General features: G+C 55.5%; 1 protein-coding gene across 1 annotated transcript; it reads right to left on the reverse strand.

The window, feature by feature from the left end:
• Positions 1-1,583: 1,583 nt before the first annotated feature.
• On the reverse strand, positions 1,584-20,520 carry CD5 (CD5 molecule). The gene is made up of 11 exons (XM_090260765.1): positions 20,358-20,520; positions 10,702-10,740; positions 9,119-9,424; positions 8,728-8,787; positions 8,128-8,466; positions 5,677-5,967; positions 4,873-4,998; positions 4,092-4,145; positions 3,015-3,137; positions 2,456-2,547; positions 1,584-2,025 (listed from the first exon to the last, which is right to left on the reverse strand). The coding sequence occupies exons 1-10, from the start codon at positions 20,407-20,409 to the stop codon at positions 2,459-2,461; spliced, it is 1,479 nt and encodes a 492-aa protein (XP_090116891.1). The 5' UTR covers positions 20,410-20,520; the 3' UTR covers positions 1,584-2,025; positions 2,456-2,458.
• Positions 20,521-27,072: the final 6,552 nt, after the last annotated feature.

A 27,072-nucleotide genomic window follows, 5' to 3' on the forward strand; every position in this document is an offset into this window, starting at 1 on the left:
TTCCTTTTGGGTTCTCAGCTCCCATGACTTAACACGGAGACAATGTGCCAGAATCAGATGGCACACTGGACTGCCTCTGAGGGTCAGGTGATAGCACAGTTCAGGGGAGTGGGCTGGCAGGGCACACAGGTGGGTGCTGACCTGTCAGGCTGAGGGGCGGCCCCTGCTTTACTCTGGCAGGTGGCCGTGAGGCAGGAATGTGGACCAAGAGGTCACCTTTGGCGGGAGGGCACGGCATCCTGTAGGACTGAGGGAGACGGCCTGGCAGGCGCATCTTCCTGGGGCTGGGTCTCCCTGCCAAGGCGAGAACTTGGCAAAGGTGCCTCCAAGGCTGAGACAGACCCTGTTCAGTTGCTTAAGCAGATCTTTTGGGAATGCATTGCCTGCCACTACCCGAAAAGCTGAGACTTTTGCCTCAACACAGCTCTTGAGGGGGCTGGGCAGGGGGAGTGTGCTTTTTAAGGTAGGCCATGCTGGTGTTGAGGGCCTTGTGTGGTGGCCAAGCTAGAGATTGGGGAGCTTTTACGAAGAAAGGCTCTGCTAGGGGACATCTGCTTCACACCCTCTGCCCGACCTAAGAGTAGCCTCTCAGCTTCCTTTTGAGGACCCTTTCACGCCCCACGCACGGGAAGGGGTGGGCGGCCCCTGTGTCCGGACTCCTGGCACGGTCAGGGGCAGATCCACGCCCCGGGCTTGGCCCCTGGACTTCACAGGACCCAAGTCCCGAGCAGGGGCAGGGCGGAGGCCTGCCGGGAGGGTGTTGGTGGTGCCGGAGCGCTCTCCAGGACCTCCCCTCTCCCCAGGATGCGCCTGGTAAGCCTGGTGCTCTCCCAGAGTGGCTTCTGTGGCTGAGACCCCTGACATGTGCTGCTCCCGGTGGATACAGTGACCCGCTGGGGGAAGGAAGGCCCCAGATCCGAGACGTGTTCTCGTGTTCTCGGGGAGCCCTCTGAGGCCCAGGGGCGCAGTGAGGCCTGGCACAGCCTCTCCCTACACGCCCTCTTCTCGCTTGTGATTAAGGAAGCCTGGGCGCCGCAGGATTCGGTGTGCGTCTAGGCTCTGAGCAGGAGGGGAGCCTGTCTCTGTTGAGGGAGTTAGTTAACCCACAGAAATATTCAGCCCTGATCTCTGGCTCTCCAGGGAGGAGGTTAACTGGGATTGGCTGAAACCCCTTTAGCTTTGGACTTTTAACTGCTGTGCAAAGCAAAACCCCAAACCGGCTAGGGTTTACTGGTCCCCGCTTTGTGTCAGGTTGTGAGGTGGCCCTGGGGCCCTTTTGGCTTAACAGCCAGCATTCCTGCTCTCTTTTAGGGGAGGCACCTTGAAGCAAGGGGCCGTGGGGAGCCACAGATGGAGGAGTGGAGCTGGGCGCGGGGCCGGGTGGCCATGTGAAGTCCGGGCGCCCACACACCGCCCCTGCTGGGCGCTGCTGTGACATGCTGAGCTATCCTTGTGTCAGCTCTGCAGCCCTCTGAGCACGGGGACTGTGACCTCCTGCAGCAGGTGTCCCCGGTCCCCAGGCATCTCCAGAGGGACAGGGGGGTGCCCCTGGACTGAGGAGGCCGGGTACTCTGATGCCCAGAAAATAGAAAAGGCATTATTAACAAAGAACATATTAAAAATACACTAGAGCACTCAGCTCCCACCTCTCCCCCCGGCTGTGAGCGTCCTGTCAGTCCTCATTGGGGTCCAGGTCTGAGGAGAGAGCCGATTCTGCTGGGGTGCTGCTTCCCACAGACAGGGGAGGGGCCTTCCAGGGCCTGCCCCCCCCCCAGGTGCCTCTGCCTGGGGGGGCTGCTTATTTGTGGGCTCTGCCCTTTCACAGCTGCCACACTTGAGGGGTCGGCCGAGTTGTTGTGTGGGTCTCCCCTGGGCCAGACTCCTGCGTGGGCATTTGAAAGGCCCCCTGCACCCCCGCCCATGTCCTGGCTGGGGCACAAAGGGGGACATATTTCCAAGCGGCAAATGCAGAATGTTCTCAGGACACAAGGTCTGGCTCTGGATGTCTGTTCCCGTGTCCTGGGTCTGTGGGTGAGAAGGAATCACGTCAGATGAGGAAGCCTCACACACTGGAGGTGGTTTCGGGAGGTGGGGGCGCAGGCCCCAGGCCCCTGCTCAGTGTCAGGGTCCTTGGCTGTCCCTCTGGGTCAGGGGCTTCTCCTTCCTGCTGGCAGCTCTGGCGCAAGTCCACCAGGAAACCTCTTAGGGGCTCCTGTGGGCGGTCTCCTGAGATGGACTGTAGGGGGGGTTCAGGTGAGTGCGTCCTCAGCTCTAATTGTTCAGTCAGCTCCCATCACTTAAATCCTCGAGGCCCACTTATTCTTTCCTTTTACGCAAGTCAGGACATTGGACCTGCCCATTCGGGGACGGGCAGGGTGGGCAGCAGGTAGGAGCCCAGTGGCCGGTGCTCACCCCCAGGGCTGTGTGGGACCCCTGGGGGCTGGGCCGCGCTCACCGTTTACAGCCTCTGAGCCCCGTGAAGATCATAGTCACTGTCAGAGGAGTTGTCGGGCTGCGTGGAGACACGACGCAGGGCCCCTTCCAGAGCTGCGGAAAGAAAGGAGAGGCCTGCAGCGGGCTTCCCCCTGCCCCCAGGCTGCACAGACAGAGCCTTCAGAGCCCAGAGCCCCGCGGGGTGCCGGAGATCAGAGGAGCTGGGAGCTTGGCAGCCAAATGTTCACTAATGATGCTGAACTCCAGGCTCCCTGGGGCTTCATTGTTGGGGCCAGTCAGGGAGCATTCAATACAGGGTTCCCACGGGCCTCCGGGGGTCGCTGCTCTGCCTCATTTACCATCTCGCCCACCACCTCCTGCAGAGAAGCAGGTCTGTGGGGTCACGGCCGTGCTGGGGCTAACGGCATCCCAGTGCCTTCTCTGTCGTTAAGGCTGTATTCCTCCTGCACCCAGCTGTGAGCGCTGTCAGCCGGCAGTTCACCCACTTCGCTTTGGGTGATCACGTGACCCCGCTCCAGCCCTGCCCTGTCTCCTAGGGCACCCCGATCGATCGTGCTTACCTGGATACGCTGAGACCTGGGAGTTCCTGGGAGGCTGACTGTACTCATTCTCCACGTGTGAGGCTGTGGGGTTCTCAGCCTGGGACCGGCGGACAGTCATCGCGTGATCGCGGTGGAAAGACACTGAGCAGACAGATGCAGGAGACAATGTCATTCCTCCTGCTGCTCTGACTCCTCACCCTCCTTCCCACCGGGAGCTCAGAACTTAATTTCTGTTCCCACTGTGTAACGGGGCGGGAGGAGCTGCAAGGGCACCCACGGCTCCTTTAACACATCCCTCTTTTCCTTTCTTCTTGGACAGGTTCCTACTGGTGAGAGTCTGACTTAGAGCAGCTTGGGGTTGGCCAGCCAGCTGATTGGCAGGTTGGGCCTTCAGTTGGTCTGTCAGTCAGTCATCAAGCATATTTTCAGCAGGGAATGGAAACACAAGAGGTAGGGTGAATATATCCCCTTGCCCTCCCAGAGCTGAAGGCCTTTATTTATTAAAAAAAAAAAAAAAGACAACACAGAGCCTTCTTGAAGGATTTGGCTCTTGACCAAGGGGGGAAGAACACGAAGCGGGAGGGAGGAGGGGAGCTGCAGTTCCCTCCATGAGGGTGCCCTGGCCGTGGCTAGGAGGACAGAAGGTGAAGGCTGGGTGGGGGTGGGGCACGCTGCATCAAAATGCTTTACAACCAGCCGTTGAAAGTTGTTCCATGATAACACTCGCTTGAACAACCCTCCTTCACGTGTCCCTGCTTTGCAGATGAACAATGCAAAAATGCCCATTAAGGTTCTGATAAGTCCTGCAATACAGAACCCTGTCCAGCTTTGCCTCACTCGGGGGTACACACATCTGTTTGATCATGGAGTCCTGCTTTCTGAGTACCACCTGGTAACACCAGCTGGCTCAGGCACACGGTAGCCTCGCGCGGGGTGGAGATCAGCGCTCTTCCTCGGCCACTGGCTCCACCTACAGTCCAGCCGTGAGCCTCAACTCTGCCTCCAGGGCTTCCTTCCTGAACTGGGCGGTGTTGGGGCAGTGGGAGGGGGGCCTGGCTGGGACTGAGGGAGGACACTGCCTCCGGGGACACTTACTGTTCTGGCTCATTCCTGTCGGGCCAATCCACTGGCGCTGCTTCTTCTGGCGGACTGGGTGACAGGAAAGACACATCAGGGTGGAGGCAGGAGCGGGGAGGGGAAGGGAAGGGGGTGTAGGGGGAGCGGCAAGTGCAGTCGAGGGGGCGACTGCTGGACTCTGCCCCCTGAAACCTTTGGGGGCCTTGGTTTCCTGACTTGCTGGGGAGGAAACTGCACCCATCTCTTGCTAGAGGTGATTGGTTCTCCAGCAGAAACGACTGTTTAGTTTAGAACCAGAATTAAGATCTGGGAGGATGGTAGGGACCCAGCCAACACCGCCCGCCTCTAAGCTCTCTTCCTTGTCTTTTGAACAATTTTTTCCGGAGTTCTGCAAGACAAAGATAGCAACCTGCTATATTCACTAGGTGAGCAATCGCCCATTTTGCAGGTGAGGAAACTGAGGCTCAGAGAGGAAGTGTCTTAATCGCCATCACGTAGATGGTGCCACCAGGCCTGGGACCTGTGTTTCCAGAGGTCAGAGGCCGTGCTGCTGTCCCTCTCGGCCCATCACTGGCTAAAGAATGGACGCACCCTCCTTTTGGCTGGGAGAAGGTCTCAGTGGCGCCGAGGTGCAAGGGAATCATCAACTACAATGTTCCTGACTTTCTGGCACTTTGGGCAGAATGAGTCCCGTAGAAAGGAGAGGGGCGGGGCTGGGTGTCGAGGCAAAGGCAGGGTCCTCCCTATTCTCCCCCAACAGGGGGCTGAAAGCGGAGTGGTTTGGGGCACCGGTACCTACATTTCTTCACCAGCTTCTTGTAGGCGAGAGGGCCGCACATGACCAGCAGCACTGCCAGGAGCACGAGGGCCAGGATGATGCTCGCCACGGCGCCGGCGTCCAGGCCCGCCGCCTTCACACCCTTACCTGGGGGAGGCAGAGAACTCAGTCCCACCCTGCTGGCATCGAATCAGCCTATCCGGAGGGAAGCTGCTGCCTGGCTTCCCCCAGTCGCCCACCAGCACGTGTGTGGAAGGCAGCTGTCTATGTGGGCCACTCTTCACTGTCTCTGGAATTCTCTGCTACGCACTCATCCATCTACCATTTATCATCTAACAACTAACCATCCGGCTATCACTAGCCACTTTGGTCATCAATCGTTGAGCTTCCTACCATTTGCCAGTTATAAGCGATCACCTTGCTGTCACGTAAGGCACCGATATGTGACCATGTACCAATAGCCGGCTGTCTATCCCTCCATCTCTCTCTTTAATGTGTCACTCAGTTACCATTCATCTACCGATACGTCCCACCTGTCCCCCGCTTTACTATCGTCCATCCTGGAAGAGGAGAAGATAGAACAGCTTCCTGTCATTCATTGGCTGCCTGACAGTGACGGCCAGTACCCTCTTCATGGCTCACACTCAGTGCTGCCTGAGCTCTCTTGCTCCCCTCCCCCCATCTGCCGTCTCCCCTCCTTTTCTGGGGGCCTGGGGCTCTCTGTCCAGCTCCTGGGCCTGCTCTTCAGAAACGTGCTCACTGACTGAGCCCTGGAGGGAAAACCCAGAACTGCCCCCTGCCCGCCGTGGTCTGTGGCCGACTCACATGTGACGAACATCCTCTTGCAGGAGGATGCTTTCTGAAGCTGGTAGCACTGAGACAGCTTCTCCTGGGGACAGAAGAGCCCCCTGGAGGTCCTGTCGCTGGCATCCGGCACCTGGTAGGAGCTGACGTTGCCACACTGCTGCTCCTGGCACACCTCCTCCCACAATGAGGAGCCTTTGGCAAGGCGGTTGGGGCACAGGGCTTCCCACTGCCCGCCCTGGCGCACCTCCACGAAGCCTGCGCACATGCCGTTGTCCCCCACCAGGCGGCTCTGCACCTTGGGCTGGAAATCTGGGGAGGGGAAGCGATGGGAGATGAGGCGGCAGAGCCTGCACGCCTGGCTACTGGGACCCCGTGCCACTGGCAGAGAGGGGGCCACCTCGCCGGGGCTTAGGCCGTTCACAGGTGGGACGGAAGCCAGAAATACTGCTGCCCAGGCCCTGCTTGTCAGGGCGGGGCCTGGGGTCCATCACTGAGGCCCCACGGTTCAGTGTGGAGGGACCTGCGATCTCACCAGCTTCGGCTGGTTTCCATAGGAACATCCACCTTCTAAGCTCTAGTAAATCTTCTGGTTAGAACAAGAGTCAAAGGCCAGCCCCCCGGGTGTGGTTTGCAGGTTGCAGCCTGCAGGAGGGCTGGCTGGGGCTGAGAGCCAGCCTTTCTCCCCTGCTCAGGCCGAGACCCTTGGGGACAGCTTCTGCCTGGAGGGGGCAGCGTTGGCTAATTCACACCAGGCATCCAATAAGTGGGGGCCACCGCAGGAGAGCCCAGGAGTCCACTACAACGGTTCCCAGCTTCGTGCTCGTGAATCCCTGGACCCTGCTGAAGTGCAGACCCTGATTCTGTAGGTGGGGGGTGGGCCCCGGGAGTCTGCATTTCTAACCAGCCCCCAATGAAGTCCATGCTGCTGGCGCTGGACCACACTCTGAGTAGCCAAGGCTTAGACAGCAGGCTCTGGCGTGACCGTGCTTGAGTAGAAACCAGCCGGTGTCCTATGATTCTATGACAGTGATTTTCAACCAGTGTGCCACAGGGATGTTTAAAACATGCAATAACTGACCATGTAATCAGGAACACGACCTCTTTTCCCTTAGAGCAGTGGTTCTCAACCTGCCTAATGCCGCGACCCTTCAATACAGTTCCTCACGTTGTGGTGACCCCCAACCATAAAATTATTTTCGTTGTTACTTCATAACTGTCATTTTGCTACTGTTATGAATCGTAATGTAAATATCTGATATGCAGGATGTATTTTCATTGATACAAATTGAACGTAATTAAAGCATAGTGATGAATCACAAAAACAATAGGTAATTACATATGTGTTTTCCGATAGTCTTAGGCGACCCCTGTGAAAGGGTCGTTCGACCCCCAAAGAGGTCACGACCCACAGGTTGAGAATCGCTGCCTTAGATTGTCAAATAAAAAAATGACAACAGCCAGTACAATAGCCATATGGTGTAAATGAATCAAAATTATACCTTTTTTCTGTCAAATTGGCAAAAATTGTATTTTTGGTGTGACGCAGAATTTTAGTGATTAGCTTATGTGTGCCATGAGATGAAAAAGGTTGAAAATCGCTGATCTTTGATATTGGGCAAGAAATGGAACCTCTCTGAGCGCCCGCCTGCTCTTCCGTAACATGGGGATAATGGTGGTACCCACCTCTGAAAATGAAAAGAGCGCCCTCGCCTGACGGAAGGCTCCTTGAAGTCTGGACTCCAGAAGAGCCCTCCCTCTGATGGAAGTGCATCCCTCCCCAGGCAGGCAATGATTTTCTTCCTCATCTTGAACTGTAGTCTCTTTCCCCTCATTTTCTCCACTGATCCTGGCTTTGGGGTCCCATGGACCAGACTCATCGGCCACCTTCCCTCCACACCAGCATCAGCAGTTTCTTCAACTTGCTGGTCTGTGGCCAGGCAGCCTGTGCGGGAGGCCATCTGGGGACCTGCTCTGGCCCCCCTCTGTCTGCTGTGCCCTGGGGACCTCCCGCCTCTCACCCTGTGTGACCTCGCTGTCCCTGGGATTCACAAACTCCCTTCCTGTGAGACCTGTCCTGCCAACCGCCCCATCCTGCTCTGGTCCTTGGCACACAATTCACGACTCCCGCCTACAAGCCTTCTCTCCTTTGATCCACTGCGTTCACCTCCTCCTTCAAAACCCACTGAGAAGACCTCGCCTCCTCCTGGAAGTCCTGCTGACCCCGCCTCCCTGTGTGGCATTTGGGGCATTTGGGCTTGTTCAAGTTACTTTGCAGAGATTCCCAAGATCCCCAAGGCCCCTGGTGTGCCTGCAGCCACCCTGCCTACCGCAGGGAGGCCGACCCTCAGCCGCTGCCTCCCTTGTGTTCTCCAAAGTGCCCCGAGCCCTGAGCTCCACGCAGGGGTTTGGGGGAACACGTGGTGACTGACCATCTGGGGACGCCTGTGGGTCTGACCCAGCCTCACTCACCAGAACAGACAAGGGCAAGAGCTCGGCCGTCCATCTGGGGCTGGACTTTCCTGAAACACTGCTCCAGGCGGGCACAGCTGGTGTTCTGGATGTTCCATCGGATCGGCAAGGGCCCGCTCCTCCCTACGGCTGCTGTCCTGGCTGTCTCAGCCTCTGGCAGGAACTTCAGGAGGGAGCCACACTGGAGGTCCTCACAGAGGCGTTTCCCCAGGTCCTTCATCCTGTCCTCGTCCAGGTCTTCGTAGCGGATGGCGCCGCCCAGGCTGCCGCTGTAGAATTGCACCAGGCCGGCACAGCGCAGGCCCCCGGGCCCCGGCACCAGCTGCAGCCTGGGCGGCGCTGGGGAGAGAGGGAAGAGTGCTGTGGGCTGAGCACTGACAGCGGCAGCGGGGCCCTCCTTGCTCCTGGATCTGTGGCTCCCACGCTCGGACAAATGAATGACCGGCCCATGGCCCTGGGAAATGGCGAGGTCCTGAATATTGCATGGGCCATAATTCCACTAAAACTTGTGTTTACCTGAAGTTCAACTGTGGCTGGGCATCCTGTGTTTTCATCACTAAATTGGACACCCACCCCCAGGGGGCCTCAGAATCCTCCTACCTGTGGGCTCTGGTGTTGTGGGCGGTGGCCTGGTGGTCGGTGGACTCGTCTTCTGTGGCTCTGCAATGAGACATTCGGTGAGCGGGCAGGAGGGAAGGATGGGGATGTGGGGAGGACTGGGGGCAACTGTTGAGAAGGACCTGGAACTTGCCCCCCACATCTCTAAGCCTCCTGTGAGGTCGGCAGCACCAGCCCATTTTACAGTTGGGAAAACGGAGGTTAAGAGGAGACAGTGAAGTTAGCAGGTCCTTGACCTTTTCCATCCTACCAGCACCCCTCTGCCTCCCCCCGTCCAGTTCCCCACCAGTGAATGTTTGGGGGACACTGTAAATCAGGGACCCCCCTTCCACCTGCCTGCTCAGGCCCCGGGTCTCAGGCTGAGGGAACGCACCTGAGCAGATCAGGCCCAGAGGGGCCCCCTGGTGGGCCTCGCTGGAGTTGCACCTGGAAAAGGACCCCAGAGGTCCGAAGCAGGTGACCTGGTTCTGGGGGCTGTTGAAGGAAGGGATGTGGGCCAGGGCCAAGGCGTCCCCGCAGTTCAGCTTCCGGCAGAGCTTGGAGACCGGCTTGGGGTCGTCCCAGGAGTCCTGGCTCTGGCTCCAGCTCCAGCTGTCCACCGTGTGCCACTTGCCATCGAAGTAGACCTGCAGCTGGCCCCGGCACTGTGAGTGGGAGCCTGCTAGTCTCACCTGGAGCTCTAGGGGCCAGAGAGTTGGGGAGGGTCAGTCTGGGAAGGGCCCCTCCTGCCTGCCCCCGGGTCTCCTCCTGGGCCCCCACCCCCAGCCAGGCTCCTGTGACTCATCCTTGAGTCCCACTGCAGGGACTTCCCAGAAGCTCAGGGGCCTCTTCTGACCCAGGTGACCCTGACGCCGCCTGGAGCCGGCCCCAAAGGTTGGGGCTCAGAGCTCAGAGCCGAGGGGAACTTGGGACAGTGGGCAGGGGACCCTCGGCTCCCCTGTGCAGCAGGATTGCCCCGCTCCTGCGATCTGAGATGGGCCTGGTGCCTGCTTCTTGTTCTCTCTAACTTTTAAAATCCACTTTATTGAGGTACAGTTTACATGCAGTGATGTGCACTCATTTTAAGGGTACTCGTTTAATGGAATTGGACAAATGTGCCCGTGTCTGTAATCACCAACGCCCTCTAGATCTGGAATATTTCCATCACCTGGCAAGTCCCCTGAATCCAGCCTCGGGCAAACCACTGATCTGCTTTCTGTGGCTAAAGATTACTTTTGCCTGTTCTAAAATGTCATATAAATGGAATCATTTAGCATTGTTGTTTGTTTGTCTTTTTTTTTTTTTTTTTTTTTTTTTTTCAGACTGGCTTCCTTCACTCAGTGTTTGGGATTTCTCCTGCGGCTGCAGGGATCTGAGTCCATCCTTTTTCGATAGCTGAGTAACGTGCCCTTGTGTGGATGCGCCACAGGTGTGTGCGTCCCCTCGCCGTTTGGGTTGGTTTCAGGTTTTGGCTAATCTGACCACTCATGTACCGATCTCTGTCTTTTTGTGGGTAGATGTTCCCATTTCTCTTGGGAAAATACCTAGAAGTGGAATTGCGGGGTCATAGGTAGGAACGTGGCTTTTGTGATTTGCTAAAGCTCTCTGAAAGAAAAAGAATAAGGAGATATGTTTGCACTTGCATAGAGAGATTCTGGGAAGATATGCAAGAAAGGCATAAATGTGGTTATTGGGGTGTGAGGATGGGGGAAGAACCGGACACATGGGGTGCTTTATGGTCGTGGAGGGCATCCACGTGCGGGTAGGTGAGTTAAATGTGTGTGTGTGTGTGTGTGTGTGTGTGCACGTGGTGGGATTCTCTCTCTCTCTCTCTCTCTCACTATGGGGTGAGATTCACCCTGGAGGAAGTGCTGATTTCTTAATTGGCAGGACCCCCTGCAGCTTGATAGAATCACAGCCCTGCTCCCCGTCCCTGTCCCCACCGCTGCTGCCAGGCCTCCTGTGGCTCTTCCTCACCTGAGTCCAGCCTGTGGGGCCATCCGAGGCAGGAAGTGACTGCGGAAAGGAGAGAGGAGCAAGGTCAGGAAGCGAAGTCTCCCGCTCGCCCCCTTCACCCGCAGGCTGAGCGCTGGCCTTCTCGGCCTGCCCCCACGACGCGGCGTTCGGGCGCAGGCCTTTGCGTACTACCTTTGTACCCCCTGGGTGGGTCCCGAAGTCAGTTTAGTGGGTTGCAACCGTGATCGTTTTTTCCTGTTTTAAAACTTTACTTTTTCAAAGAACATGCAATACAATCGATTTTCCTTCAGTGCATGAGCCCCTGGCTGTCAGAGCTGTAGGTCAGAGAATTGCCCCCACGGTCAAGGTAGATGGCAGTTCCATCACCCTCCCCGCAACCTCTCCTGCTGTCCCTGTGTGTGAATAAGCAGTATCACAAACAGTGATTAGAAACAAAATGAAATGGACTAGAATAGAGGATGTCAGGATGCACCGTGCGTTGTGAGGGTAAGGGTCACTTCCTGTGTCCTGTTGTGTTGCTTTCAATCAAAAAAGTGTGTGCTCCATCATTCTAAAGAACCAGGAAATGAACCAGTGAGGGAATCCAAGACCAGGTTGCTACTTTCTAGAATTCCCAAGGCAGGACAAGGACAACGGAGATTTATCTACCGCTGCTCTACTTTCCAGGGGAGGGCATCGAAGCTCAGACTTCGACCGGAAGGGACTTGGCCATGGTGGCCCAGCCAGTTGGCAGGGGAGCCAAGACCATAGCCCCGGGCTCAGCGGGTAGGAATGTGGGCCATTTGGGACGTACCCCCTCCTCCCAGCCCCACTGTGGGCAGAGCGGGTCTCCCAGCAAAGCAGCCTGTGACGGGCTGACCTGTGGTTGGGCGGCAGGTTGATCAGGGTGGGGATGGGATCGGGTGGCCTGGCCGTGTGTCCTCAGAGCCCACCCTCTGTGTTCACCACCCAGCGCTGTCGCTCACGGAACAGGTGTTTTGACTGCCACCTGTCTGGCTCCGGGACTGACTTCTCTATTGGGATCTGGGGTCAACCCTGGGTTGCCGTGACTATGTTATATAGTAAACAGCTGCGTTTAAGTTGTTTTTGAGAAAGTGTTGCTGAGGGTGAAAAAAAAAAAAAGGTTTTCTTTTGTTGTTGTTTTTTTTCAAAAGCCTGTTCTTGCCTGAGTGTTCTGAACCAATGGTAGAATTTTAAGGGGAGACTTCTTGCCAGCTCACCCTCTCCCCGCAACCAAGATTCCTTGTAATGAAGTCATCCTGGCCCTCTGATCTTCCTCCATCGTGGCAAGAACCCTTCATGGTTGCCTGGGAGTCCTGGGCCTCAGGAGGGGAAGGCATTTCTCATCCAGAGGGAGTGTCGGGCCCAGAGCAGGGGCCAGAGCTCCGGCACAGGTAGGGAAGGTGTTGACCAGCTGTCAGCCATCCGCTCTATTGCAGTGGGCAGGTGGACAGGGCGGAGATGCCCACGCTAAGGAGGCGAAAGAGGAGGCAGGAGGCCCTTGGCCTTGCCCTCACTCTCACTCCTGACCTCCCGCTCCCGCCTCCCTCTGGTTCCAGCTCCCATGGTGAATGCGGCTGTCCACCTTTAGGGATTCATTTCTTTGGCTAAGCCGTGAGGGCTGAGGCAGCTCCAAGTGGCCCTCACGGGGAAAGCGGACACAAAGACCCACCCTTTGGTGCCGTGCAGGTTTTCAGGCACTGATCCCTTTCTCTGGATGAGGGCATAGCCCTGCCACTGCCTGCCTGCAGGCCCTGGGGAGCACGTCCCCAGCCTCTCTGAGTCTCCGGTTCCTCACACCCAGCATGGGAACAAGAGAGGCACCAGCTTTATAATGAGGAGAGGGAAGGGTCTACGTAAAGGACTTAGCCTGGCGCCTTCCTGTGTTCAGGGCTCAGAGCGGCTGAACCTGGGGCACGTGTGGGGCCTGAGGGAGCTTTCCCAGAGGAGGAATCCCTGTCCAGCACTCTCGGAGAGTCAGGTCTTAGGACTCACACTTGCCTTTCTCCCCTGGGACCCTGCATTCCCAAAGTCACCTCGGCCAACATTCCTTATTAGCAGCAGCTACCGTGATTGAGCACCTACTGCATACCCGGCCTCACAAGGTGAGCTGCATGTGTTCCAGGAAGACACGTTGGCAGAGGGTAAGGGCCCCGCCAGGGTGACACCACCAGCAACTGGCAGGGCCCGGGGTTGAATCATAAGCTTGCCTCCTGCCCTCTGCCCCCGAGTTGTGCCTCCCAGGTGCCAAGGTTGGGGATGCAGTGATGAACATGACCCAGACCCAGACGCTGCAGCCCCCAGGGGAGGCCTGACCGTTGTGGCAGACCTCACGCAGATTAGTCCAGGCCCTGCTGGGAAACACTAAACAAGTTAGACAACCAAGGAAAGTTCTAGAAAAGAAATTGCTCTGTTGAGAAAAGGCGCCTAGGCATTCTAGGGCTTTGGCTCCCTCTGGGTGCCCGTCTGTCCTCAGCTGAGTAGCATTTCCTGTCTGTCCCTCCAGCACTGCCTTCGTCGTGTGTAGGTTGCACCCTTCCTGGGCACTTTTGTACGCGAGCACTCAAACCTCATTACGGCTCTGCGAAGTCGGTACTGTTATTCTAATCCCCATTTTATAGACGAGGAAACTGAGGGAGATGACGTAGCCCAGGCAGCTGGTGATTGCTGGGGTCTAATGCTCAGCCAGGCCGCCTGGGACAGGATTTGTGTTTTTGACCTCCGGGCCAAGCTGCCTCCCTTTCCTTCCGAGGGAAGGCCGTGGCAGCCGGCCCTGTGTTTCACCAATTCCTGCGTGTTCCTGGCATGCAAATCTGACGAAAGGGAGCGAACTTGTGATTCTGTCCAGTCTGTGAAACATGCTGTGGGGAAGACTTCCGCATGAACTTGCTGTGTGATCTTAGCAAGTCACTCAACCTCTCTGGGCTCAGCTTCGTCACCTAGAAAATGAGGACATTAGATTCCACGATCCCTCACCTTCCTGTCAGTTCAAAGGTGGATGGTGGGATGTGTGCCTGACCCGGAGGCACCCTGGGTGCTTTATCCTTTCATTCGGTCCAGGAAGACGTTCAGGTTTTGATTGCCCACAGCTTATTTTAGCTGCTTTGCTCAGGGCTCAGACCAACATCCTCCTGGCTCTGAACCTGGTAGATGTGCTCAGGGTTCTCTGACTCCCTTCCTGCCACCACTTACCCCACTGGCCCCTGCCTGCAGCCTGAGGTCTGAGGCTCTGCTGTGGCAGAATCTGCAGACAGAAGCCTGGAGACCCTTGACACCATGGGGGTCATGAGGCACAGGAGCATTGTACCGCTTCCTAACCCACCATCCACAGCGACGCCCCAGCAGCTGGGGCTGGGAATGAGAATTCCAAAGGCCCCTTTCCTCTCCAGGCAACCTCCCCTGCAAGCCCAGAAATGTAGGGCTTAGACTGATCATGGCTAGGAAAAGCTCAGGACCAGAAAGGCAGAATCACAAGGTCTCCTGACTCTCCCAAGCCCCTTTCTCTTTTCTGCGTTTGCAGGAATTTAATCATTTTGAGCTGCCTGCTCCGACCAGGTCTCCGTGCATAGCTGAATTCCTGAAGGCAGCTCTGAGGTGTACATGGATCTCCTTATCTCCTCTCTCCCGTCTCCTCTTGGCTCCCAACATCCCACATGGTTCTCACTTTGGCTACCCTGTAGGCCGCGTGAGGCCACGATGAGTTTTATTGGCTTTGCACAATGTTAAAATTTAGGGGGTCCATTAAAAAAATATATTTCTTTTTGTTTTGTTTTGCTTTATATATAAAAAAAAAATCCCAAGATCCAGATGTTTTTGAAAAATAGGCCATGCAGGCCATACCGGCCATATACCAAGCCCGCATGATGTGGTTGCTGAGGTAGCCTCCTGTCACCCTGCGTCTGGAGAGCCCCGGCTTCAAACCCGGGATGGTCTCTGCAGTAAAATGTATGCATTTGCACACTAAGGAGGATGTGCCGAGATTATAAATAGCCTCCTATTCACTCAGGTCGGGATTTGCACCGAATGTGTTTGCCCGAAATCTATAAACGTCTGGGTTTGGAATTGCAGACGAACGTTGGCGGGCCTGCATGATGAGACCCACTTTACGGTCCTCAGCAGAGCCAGGATGTATAAAGCCCAGGCCGGCCTGTCTCTGACTCACTGGTAGGCCCTGCCTGGACCCCTGGACACCTGCACTCACAGCGCCCACACACTAGGACGTGGAGGGCACCTGGGACCCCGGGAGGGGCTGGGACATTACTGATGATGACAAGGGCACATCGATTGAGTCCCTCCGCAGAGCAGACCCCAGGGTGGGCAAGAGTTTATCCCGGAAGACCCTGACAGCCTCATGGGAGGGGCTGTCGTTACTGTTTCCCAGGTAAGGAAACTAGTGGCCTTATTTAGTGTGGCCTGAAGTCAGAGGGTCCATTTTTCCGTAAACAATGATCCCTCCTACTCATCCAGGAACTTCTCATCAATGCACAGCAGCCTCCACGTGTCTGACGGCCTTTGGGGGCATTCTGCATCCTCCTTCCTGTCATCCTCTGATGAGAGGCCACCCTGGAGGGTCAGAAACCCCTGTTTCTGGACGGTACCAGTCAGGGAGCCACGTCTACCCTGCCTCAGCATCAGGCTTTAGGGAAACAAAAATCACACAGGCCAAAATTCTGTTTCTCCGGCTGAGCCCCAGACGAAGTGATTGGTGTAGGATTAGGAGCGTTTTTATGTGCAAAACACACAGAGAATCCCACTGGGCTCGTACCAGGAGCGCCAGAGGACGGGAGTCTGCGGAAGGGACAGCAGATCTGGCCACCCATCTCGCTCACCCAGGGCCTGTGCCAGGGAGCAGACAGGGAGCCTCTCCTGGGCCCAAGGGCCTTCGTGATGTAGCGCATTGCTCTCTCCCTGGTGGCCTGGTGCGCCTATGGGATTTGCATGAGCTTCGTGTCCCATGTGTCTCCACTGGGACAAGCCCTCTTTTTTGTTCAGAGCTTCACATATCTCAAAACTCAGCCACACACGGGGGCTCATTCTTTCCACCCGCAGCCCTGTGTGGAAGGGACCAGGCTCGTCCCCATTTTAAGATCAGGAAACTGAGATCCAGAGAGGCCGAGTGACTTGCCCAAGGTCACGCAGCTCGCTGGCGGTAGAGCCAGGGCAAAAAAAACCATCACCAGCCCTTGACAGGGCTCCACGGGAGTCTCCCATGGGGTGACCCCAGAGCCTGCCCGCCTCGTGGTACAGATAAGAAAAACTGAGGCTGAGAAAAGGGAAGGCTCACTCCGGAAGCCTCTGTGGGAGTTTGTGGACCCTTGTCTTCTGTCAACTGCTACCGCTTTCCCATCCTGTTCCCACCACATGTCTCCCAGCTGTGCCCCGAGGGATAAGGGAGCATTGGGGTGCCTGTGAGAGTCCTGGGGGTCCAGCCTGTGAGGGAAATAGTGATGATGATGATGATGATAGTGGTGATAGCAGTAGTTATAGAGGAAATGGCCACAATCCCTCATCTGCAATTCAAAATCCAAACCAAGTCTTCCTAATGCATTTGGCTGGAGGGTACTTGCAGCTTTTAGGGGTCCCTCCGGGCGTGTGAATTCATGTTTCACTATAGAAGTGGTCACATGAGGAGGTGTTGCCCGAGACCTGGTTGGCGGGCATGCTATGAGCACACAGCCTGTGCACGATTTACCTTCTACCATCTAAAAAATTCTGAATTCCCAAAGCAATTGGGCTAGGGTTCAAGATGAGGGCTCGTGGACCTGGAAAGGTGAGCTACTCTTTCTCTTGAGGACGCTCAGCCCACTTTCTCCTCGGCTCAGTCCCATGGAGAAAAAACCCGGGTCCTTGCAGAGGCCCCTCAGCCTGCCGGCCCACGGCCCCTCTGCGGGAGGCCTCCTAGGCTGCCCCGCACGCTCACTCCCTCCCTGCCAGAATTTTCTCAAACATTATCTTCTCAGGAGGCCCACTGCACCCTCCCAGGTAATGCAGGCACCCCCCCAGTGCTCCCAAGTCCCCCGCCCCCCCCCCACCCCCAGCACACACTGCTCATGACACCGAGCACTCAGACAATCCCTGGCCTACTGCATCTCATGACTGTCTCCCCGTGACACCCGACTACAGTGGCAGGTCCACCAGGGCGGGGTTTTCCGTGTTCACTGCGACGTCCCCAGCACTTAGAATGGTGCCTGGCACGTCATGGGTGCTCAGTACATACTTACTGTCTGAATGAATGAATGAATTAGATTTAATGACTAATTATCTTTTGAGGCAGACCCAATAGTCATCCCCATTTTCTAGATGGGAAGGTTGAGGCTTAGAGAGGTGTTCTTGTCATTTGTGAGTGGCCAAGTGAAAGACCCAGACCTGTGCTGCTCCAAGCCCACAGGCCTTCATGAATACACACACAACACAAAAACACACAGCGTACACATGTGATCACACATGCACCCACATGCATGCACGCGCACTCACACAGAGTAGGTGTTTAATCAATTTTGTCAGGTGGAGTTGAAGTCCCTCCCTGGTTGCTATGGAGAAAACCCCACTGAACGGTTGGGGCTGGGCACAGTGACAAGAGGGCCAGTGTCAGCCCCTGGTCCCTCCATTCCTAATGGGAGTTCTGGGGCCTGATCCTTTGTGCCCAGAGACAGCAGGGCCTCAGCCTTGCAGCCCAGGACACAGGCTGGGCGGCCTGACTGGGACTGCCCCTCAGTGAAGTTGGTCACTTATCTCAACCACCGCTGTTTCCTTGGTTGCACAGATCATAACATTTGCAAATATTTCAAGTGCTCGTCTGCTTGTGCTCTGTAACGGGTCTCCTCTCTCAGCCTGGGCCATAGCACCAGGTCTCTGAGGGGAGGGACTTCTGTCTTGTTCACTGCTGTATCCTCAGTGCTTTGTCCAGAACTGGGCACATAGTAGGTGCTCGATAAATATTTGTAGGTGAATGAATGAATGAATAGCCTGTGCAAGAGTGCTGGGGAGCAGAAAAATTGATGACTAGGCCAGCGCCTGGCAAGACCCCTTCCCACCGAATCCTACCTCACCTTGTTTCTTGCTGACTCTGATAGTAGTAAAAGTACTTTAATAATAACAGTAATTATTATTAATGCTTCTTGAGCACTTACTCTATGCTGACATTCTGACTAAGACTTTACATGCATTGATTCATTTAATCCCTATAAACCTGTATGAGGCAGGTTCTGCTGTATTCCCATTTACAGAGGAGAAAGCTGAAGCTTACAGACAGGGCCAACGTCCCCCAGCTGGCAAGTGGCAGACAGGAATTCAAACTGCAGAGCCCATGACTTCCCACAGCCCAGTGCTGGCTTCTGGAGCCCTGGCGGCCGGGCCTAACCTGGCCGTGCAGGGGTCAGGGCAGCCCCCCCCCACCCCCCAGCCCTCAGGTGAGCCCCGGGCAGATTGGGGCTGAGGGCAGCGGCAGAGGGGAGCTGCTGCGGGAAGCCAGGGTCACTGTCACCCCACCCATGCCTTGGGCATCTTCATGCCCCAGGTTCCCTAAGTCACGGGCATGGCCCAGAAGGCCAGCCAGGAGACTGCAGCGTCCCCAGGGAGGGCTGTGGCGGCATCTTTTCTTGGAATGACTCAGAGGTACCTGTGCTGTTTGCCCCCAGCGCCAGCCTCGGACCTCGGCACCCCTAGACCTTGGTGGCTGCAAGTCCACAGGATGCTGTCACCCTGCGGGCACTTTCTTCCTCCAGGGAGTGGCTTTGCTGGTCTTTGCTCATAGCTAAGGGTCCAGAGGGGTCTCCATGAGGGCCGGGGTCAGCTTTCCTGCTCATTAGCTGCTTTGCCCTGGGCTTGCCACTTGGCTTTTCCGGACCTCAGCTTTCTGCACCGTGAAATGGGGACACTGGGCCCGCCTCCTTCATAGGCTACTGCGGAGCAGCTTACAGAAGGAAATGGCTGTAAAGGTATTTTCTAAGCTGTGAGCCACTGAGCAACGGGAATGTTTATCATCTACTAATGCGTGCGCGCGCGTGCGCGCACACACACACACACACACATACCAGGAACCTCATGCTCTTGGGGTCCCCATGACTCCTGTAGTACAGGGGTTGAAGATGCTGCTGCCAAGTCTTCCTGACTCTGGGCCCCTTTGGGCCATGGACTGGTGTGGGCCTGCCAGGAGCCTTGCCCCGCGAGGGGATTCAGGTGGGAGGCCCGTGGAGCAGGATCGCCCACCCCGCACCCAGCCAGGAGCTTGGCCAGCCCCCTGCTTCGGTGGGGCCAGAGGCTGCAGGTAGAGGGTAGGTGGGGATTAAAGGGCCTGATCCTAGGACTCCCCAGGGCCAAGGAGGCCACAGCAGCTCCTCAGGAGGGTCCGAGGAAGCAGCCGGGGGCCCGTCTCTAGGCCTCTGCCCTGGAGATGGAAGGTATTTTGTATCTCTTGCAGCTCTATGTGAGAATCGCCATGTGAACATCTGTGCACATGTACCATTGTTACATGCTCAGGGGATGGTAAGATGACATTTGGAGGCATGTCTGGCCCATGAAAACACACACACACACACAAGCACATTTCTCACACATGTACACACAAAAACACACATACCGATTTACACATACACACAACACACCTAGTCACACCTGCCTGCCAGCTTCTCTAGGAGGGACTGAGGGTCCCTGCTCAGCAGGAAGTGTCTCCTGAGACCTTTCCTTCCAAACTGGGAAGCTGCAAGCCCCTTCTCGTTGCCACCCACTCCTGTTCTGGGATCAAGCACCTTTCTCCCTCGTTACATCATCCAAACCCTTGAGAAGTGGTCAGATCTCATCTAGTTCACCCTCTGCATCTTATAAATGGGGAGATGGAGGCCGGAGAGCCTTGGGGACCTATCCCGGGTACACGCGGCCAGGCTTAGAACCCAGGGCTCAGGCTACAGCACAAACGGCCATTGCCGCCACCCCTGACCCACCATTGCCCCGGATCCTACCCACTGGCTAGAGTCAGCGATGGCCTCAGCAGCAAGACTCTGGTCCTGCGCTGGTGTCCCCGGTCCCTGGCCATGGAGAACCCCCAGCTTCTACCATCTCCCCCCAAGCAAACAGAGGGTGCCAGGTTGTTTCATTTGTGACCCACAGGGACAGGGATGGGTTCTGCAGCCCCACTGCCTGGCCTGGAGGGGACCCAGGTTGAGCTCACAGCCTGTCTGGGGCCCCACCGGGGACAGAACCAGAGGGACTGCATGCACCTCTGACATCTGCTTGGCTGCGTTCTCAGAGGCGGTCCCCGCCCTGCCGCAGCCACTCTGCCCAGAGCATCAGCAGAATCGCCCAGGAGACAGCGACTTTCCTGACCCCGGAGGCATCCGCGTAAAGGCCGGACGCTCATGGGGCAGGGGGCATCTGCAGAGGGAAGCCCACGTCAGACGGGCTGGAGAGCTGGATGGCTACGCTGAAGCCTGACTTAGCATGGGTCCTGCCTGAAAGGGTACAGTGAGGCCCCGGTAGGACAGGAGAGAAGCAGAGTTGGGGTGCTGGTGGTGGGACAAGCAGGGCCAAGGGTGAAGCCGGGGCTGGGGGCTCAGTCAGACATGCGGGCCTTAGAGTCAGACCAGGGGAAGAACTGGCATCTCCTTTCTTGCACCCCCAAGCCCAGGTACCCTGGCAGACGCCCCAGGAGGGGTACTCACCCAGCACTCCCAGCAGGTACAGGGCAGCCAGTGGCGGTTGCTGAGACTCCATGGGCGCGGCCTCCTCCTGCCTCAGCCTTGGCAAGTTCAGCACCCGTGGGTGAGGCTGTCTGCCCCCCGAGTCTCCCTCTCAGGGAGGAGGGGGCGGGGCAGGCAGGCGTGGGCAGGGGTGGGACTGGGGTGCAGGCAGTGTGGGGCCTGCGTCACCCATGTTTGAAGTTGAACTGTCAACTTCCTCCGGTAAAACCACCTGTCCCCGTTCGAGTGGCGTCTGCCAGCTTCCTGCCTGAGGTGCCCAGGGCTGGGGCAGTGGCCCAGTCATGCCACACTGGGGCAGGGCTGCTGGGAGGGAGGCGCCTGAGGGGCCCGAGAGGCAGGGGTCCCCCTGAGATGGTGCTGAGCTGTGCTGGGTGGTGAGAGGGGGAGGGGGGGCACTACACCCGCTCTTGCTGCAGGCCAGTGATGAAAACCTAGACGACACTGTCCATCTGCCTTTGTCGGGGCGAGGAGGGAGCGTGAGGCAAATCCCCACAGGCGGTATTTAACCAGCAAGCACAGGACAGGGCTCCTCCACAGACGCTGGGCTTGTCGGTGTGCGTGTGTGTCTGCACGTGTGTGCGCGCACATGTGTGAGGAAGTGGTCTCCGTGTTATTGCATATCTGTGCATGTGTGTCTATGTGTGTGCACGTGGGAGTAATCTCCATATTAGTGCGTGTCTGTACACACACCTGTGCACACACGCATGGGGAGTCATCTCCATGTTTATGTGTGTGCATGCATGTGTCTGTGAATGTGTGTGTGGGAGTGACATCCATGTCAGCGTGCACCTGTGCATGTGTGTAGGGATGATCTCCGTGTCCATGTGTACCTGTGCGTGTGTCTGCACATGTGTGTGGGGAGTGGTCTCCATGTCAGTGTGTGCCTGTGCATGTGTGTGTTGCATGCGTGTGATCTCCATGTCAGTATGTGTGTGATCTCTACATTGGTGTGAGATCTTTGTGTCAATATTGATCCCAGAGGGGCTGGAATCAACCTCTGGCCTGTTGAGAAAGGGGCGGGGTGGCCGGACTTCTGTGAAGTAGATGCGGGAGGCCTGGGCCAGGGGAAGGGCTTCAGCTTCCAGGAGCCTGGGCACGTGGACGTGGTGGACACAGGCCCAGACTCAGGCTCCTCAGGGCTTCCCCGAACTCGGGCCGTTCCAGGCAGGCACGGAGACGTGAGAGCTGAGTGTGAGGTGTTGGGGGGTGAGGGTCCGAGCCAGGCTCCAACCGTCCCTCCTCCACCCGCCCCCCACAGCAGCTCCAGTCCTCCAGGGCTGGGTGGGGGTGCTCTCCTTCCTGGGCCGGTCACATCGCCTCAGCAGCTGCCCAAGAACATATACTTAGCTCCCCAGCATCGAACACTCCCCGGCACCTGCTACACGAGGCCGGGAGGATTTCAGGGGCTCAAATCAGTTCATCAGAGGGAAGAACTGAGGCCTGGGATCAAGGAATGAGGACCCCCATAACAGGTGTGATTGGGGGCCACATGCACACCTCATACAGGATTCAGAGGTACCTTGAACCCTCCTCAGGGGACACTGCCTCAGCCTGTAATCGGCCCTTCCCGGCTCTTTCACTCATTTGTTCATTAATTCATTCAACAAATCTTTGTCCCATGCCAAGTACCAGGGACACAGATGATGGTCCCCACCTAGCTTACACTCCAAGGACCTCTCTGTATAATTTTTCTCCTGAACACACGGTTTTGAGAAAGCTTTTATTGGTCATGCTGTGTGTAGGAAGTGGCCCTTCACAGCCGTTTTTTTTTTTTTTACCATTATCAGCTTACATACTTGCAGTTTGAAAGAGAGAAAGGCTTCTATTGAGCGCCTATGTGAGCCAGGGGTGTGGCCTCTTTTCATCTTCCCAACCGTCATGGGAAGTGGGCGGGGTTTTCCATTTCACAGATGAGGAAACTGAGGCTCAGAAAGGACCACACGTGGCCTCTGCAGGTCTAAACTAAGATCTGAACCCACATGTCTCCCACTTCACAGCACTTGCCACTGCCCTCCACCCTCCACTTACCAAGAGCAAAGAACACAAACGAAAACTTTGCTTTTCATTTGATCTCAGAGTCTTCATCATAGGCAAGGTTTTGGTTTCTGATCTTTTTCATTGTTCTTGGAAAATTGAAAGCTCAAGGTCTGGGGCTGCTTCCTTCCAGGCCTCTGGGTCTGGTACCTGCCCGATCCAGTGGAAGGGGTCCAGGCATGCCCAAAGCCTTGCCCTCTTTGCAGCAGCTGCCACCTAGACTCCCACCTCTGCCTCCTCAAACCCCTCCCTCCCTGCAGCCCACCTATCCATCAGTTACCCCACTCTTCACCCCCTCCAGGCTTCCAGGCCCACTGTCCCCCACTCAGACCCCAGATCCTTGGCGGGAGTTTCCTGTCCTCATCACCATCACTTTCCATGACACAAGAGGAAGTCAGCTGAGCTGGGCTGGGTTTTCCATGCTGCCTGGCCCGGTGGAGGCCAAAGGTGAGGGTGGGGGCGGGGGTTAGCAGCCCCCAGGGCCAGGCGTCAGTACCTCCTGGGCTTCCGCTGGAGAGGCACCTGCCTGCTGCCCTGGCCACACCAGGTAACCACGGACTGTGTGTTGTCTGTCAATGGGACAGCCCAGGGCTGCTTCAGCCCTTCTGGGCTCCTTGACTCCCCAGTGCCCCCAGGATTTGCCCTCTTTGCCAGGGCAAAGGGGCCACAGGGTTGAGTAGGGAAGGGGGAGGAGTTGAGGGCTGAGAGGCAAGGTTGGGTGGCGAGAGGAGAGGAAAGAGGCCCCAAAATGTGACTGGCGCATAGTAGGACCTCAGCGTTTGCTGAATGAATGAATGAATGAATGAATGAATGAATGAATACACTGGATGATTCCCAAAGGCCAGGGCATGGCCTGGTGGCCAGAGGAGGTGCCTCTGCTCTGAGAGGGGTGGGAAGAGCCGGGCAAGCATTCGCTTGTTGAATGACTCACTGACTTGAACCTTTGAAAATTTGTACTTGGCAGCCTGGAGAGGGGCGGGCGCTGAGGGGAGCGGGCTTTGCAGCATCCCCTACGCCCACCCCAGCTCAGGAAATGCACCCGTCCCACAGCTTTGCTCCTGCTCAATCACTGGTTGGGGCTGGGGAGGGGGGAAGGAGGGACATAAGCTCGGGGTTGTGGATCTGGATGGGCGGCACAGGGGCCAGCAGGTGTGGTTGGGGGGGGGGGGGCGCTGGCCCAGATGAGCACCTGCATTTGAGCCCCACTTCTGCCCCAAATTGCCATGTGGCCTCTCATGGCCTCAGCTGACTTATCTGTAAACTGGGGCTGAATGATCCTGAGGCCGGTCCTCGTGTTCTAGGACCGCCCTCCCCCGACCCAGCCCCACTGCGGCTTGGGAAGTGGGTAGGGGGACTCCTCCGTTCTGGAACCTGGAGGGTTTGACTCTCTCTCGAATGAGATGGTGTCCAGTGCCAGGGCTTCGGGGAGGCGCAGCGGACAGGGCACTGGGGGTCGCACAGGCGGCGGCGCGCGCTCTGTACTGTGGCTCCCGTGGCTCCGGGTGCGCACGTTCCCGAGTCGCAGGCGGAAGTGGGGCCTCCCGCGAGGGCCTGGCTTCCCCATATTTCCCGGCCTCTCCCAGGAGCCCGGGTGGCGCTCTCAGACCACACTGGCCTCACCTCATGGCGGTGGTGGAATCTTGAGTAAATGACTCACGCGAGACACCTGAACTCCTCACCTGTGAACGGGGGTGGTTAGATGGTGAAGCAGACAGAGTACCCGGTGCAAAGAGTGTAGCACAGTCCTGGCTGGCGGCAAGGGCTCCAGGCACCCCACTCACAACCATTATTGACCAGGTGGGTGACCTTGGGCAAGTCACTTCCCCTTTCTGAGCCTGATTATCTTCCATGAGATGGAGTCATGGAGAAACCCCTGCACTGCAGGGCTTCTGGAAGATTTCATTACAAGTTCACGAAGGGCTTGTAAGCCTTGGGGAACTCCCTTGAACGTGAGGGCTGGTCAGTTTCAGCCTCATCCACCCCAGCCTCCTCCCCCGGGGTTTGCGTGTGGAGGCCCAGCAGCTGCCCTTGAATGAGTCGACCTACTTTTCTCACTACCCCTCACCCCCCGCGCCCCAACACTAGGCCTGATGCAGGCGTCCCCAGGCCCGGTGTTCGGGAAATATGCCCCCCACAGCCCATGGCCCCGTGGTGTGTGTGAATCACATTTCTTGAGGTCTCAGCCTTCATGGTTTCTCTTCTGTTGCTTCTGTAAGATTGGACTTGTTCGACCATGGAGCCTAAGTTTTGATTGAGAAAATAAGGCCGCCTACAAGTCAGAGTAGGACAAGTGTTAACCAGACCCATTTTTCAGATGAAGTAACTGAGGATCAGACCGGTTAGGTGAATTCCCCCAGGCACATAGCTAATTGACAGTGAGGTCTCCTGGTCTGCGGACCACCCTTTCCCAGCACAACCCCTCTCTCTTCTCAGGCTGGTGCTTCCTGTGCTTTTGGGGGGCCTAGCAGGCCCACAGACCCAGCTCTGTGTACTCGGCCTACAGTCAGTGCTCTTGGGGCCGCAGATCCCTTCTGTAAAATGAGCAGAGCAGAGCCTGTCTTGAGGGTTTGGCGTTTCTAAAGTCCCTGGTGCTGTTGGAATCTCTCCCCTTTCTTGTTTCCTTTTTTTGTTAGCCAACACGAGCCTTCTCTTCCAGCACCCAGCACCTGCCACAAAGCTATTTCTAAAACAAATGGATGAGTGAATGATAGGGAGGCTTTCAGTAAGGGCACATGAAACAGGCAGGCAGGCACTGCCTCCCCTCTGCCCCCCACCCTAAGCTTTCAGTCTACTGGGAGACCACCAGACAAGCAGCTGGGACTACAGCTGGGACAGTGCGTGAGAGGGGCTGAGCCCGAGGGAGCCTTCAGGAGGAGTGTTGTCTAATCCGTTTTCTGGGAAAGTCAAGGAAGGCTTCCTGGAGGGGGTGACATCCAGACTGATACCTGAAGGGTGAGTAGGAGTTTGCCAGCTTGGCAGTGAGATTTGGTTTTGCAGGCTGAGGGCAAGGGTTTTTGGTTCTATTATTGCAATAACTATGTTACTAGAAGTGAAAAGGGTCTAGAAGTTGGGGAACCTGTGTGTCAGTTCTGATTCAGCCCTTCACTGACTCTGTGCCTAGGGTTGAGTGTCTCTCTCAGGCCTCAGTTTATCTATGAAATAAAGGGGCTCCATGAGATGGTCTCTGAGAGTCCCCAATCTGGGAGTTGAGACTTGAGATCTTATTTTTAAAAAAACATTTCCCAGAAGCTGAAAAAAATTGATACAGCCTTTTTTTCTGAAGGGCAAAGTGGCAAAAGCCACATTTTTAAACAAAAGCTCCTATACAATGTTACTTTTGGAGACCTCTCCTAGACTCTCCAGAGTGCACAGCAATATACACAGGGTGTTTAGGCCACCTAGGGACAGTGCAAAGATGGGAAGACAGGGGAAAAGGCAAAGAATTTCCATCCCAACTCCACTCTGGAGTACAATCCAGGCTTCTGGAAAGAGCACAGAGTCACAGTGTATGGACATGGAAAGGTGGCCCTTCTGCTCAGTGAAAAAACAAAGTTTGGGGACGATTTGTATACAGCGGTCTTATTTCCATTAAATAAAATCATGAGTGAACAGAAAAGTCAAATGAAATGTTTCCATAGCCACAGGAAAAGGTTTTGCAGAATATTCTTCAAAATAATGATAACAGATTAATTGTGGGGGATAGAATTCAGTAGAGATGGTAGAAGGAGATTGGGTTGAGCTTTGGTTTTATTTTATGCACATCTGTATGTAGTTTTTTACCAAAGGAGGTGTATTATGATTTTATGATAAAACGTAATGTAGGAGGGATCTGCAGAAAATCATTAAAAAAAAAAATTCCATGTGTTTATTTGTATAATTATATATGATATATAACATTTTTATAAAATGGTTTTCCTTGACAATAAAACAAATGCATGTTTATGGAGAAAAATCAACAAGTATAGTAGAGAAAAACAAAAAATAAAACCACCCACAATCTTCCTGTTTGACATGACCACCGTGAACATGTTAGGGAATGCATTTTCACTCTTCGTTCTATTTATAATTATACTTTGCCTCAGGATTAGTGTCATATGTATGATATAGATCTTTATATATAAAGACATGTATATGTATTTTATTTAAGTATATAAAGATATATAGGATGGGGCAAAAGTAGGTTTATAGTTGTTCATGTGGAAAATAATACAATAATTAATAATACAAGAATAAAGTGTGTTTTATATAGTCACAGCTGTGAACCTACTTTGGCCCCAACCTGTGTGTGTGTATATATCCTGCTTTTTCTCTTAAAATATATTTTGAGTGTCTTCCCATGCCATAGACTTACAGAACATGTTTTTAAAAAATAGCTGTACAATAGCTAATATATAAAAGTCCTGATATTTGTTTAACGGATCCTTACTAATGGATATTTGCTTTCTCTTTTTGTCTGTGAAATATAATTCTGTGATTAGTGTTTTTGCACAAACATCTTTTTCTCTTATCTTTATTTTCTTTAAGTAAAAATATTTGAATCACACTAACTTAGTTCTAGTAAGTCTGAATGCCGATTGGCTGAATTTACTTAAAAAGGGACAGACCTGAAAAGGTTTGAGATTACTTTCAGGGTCAATGTGTT

The sequence above is a fragment of the Furipterus horrens genome, unplaced genomic scaffold (assembly GCF_987537825.1).
Source record: "Furipterus horrens unplaced genomic scaffold, mFurHor1.1.pri manual_scaffold_2, whole genome shotgun sequence".
NCBI classification, from domain to species: domain Eukaryota; kingdom Metazoa; phylum Chordata; class Mammalia; order Chiroptera; family Furipteridae; genus Furipterus; species Furipterus horrens.

Bases quoted from the DNA above. Each gene is read 5' to 3' on its own strand.
- CD5 (XM_090260765.1), bottom strand. From the start codon at position 20,409: ATGGAGTCTCAGCAACCGCCACTGGCTGCCCTGTACCTGCTGGGAGTG. The intron at 10,741-20,357 runs GTGAGTACCCCT...TCCTTTCCGCAG, and splicing joins GTACCTGCTGGGAGTGCTGG to TCACTTCCTGCCTCGGATGG. The intron at 3,138-4,091 runs GTAAGTGTCCCC...CTGTCTGCTCAG, and splicing joins GACAGGAATGAGCCAGAACA to TGTCTTTCCACCGCGATCAC.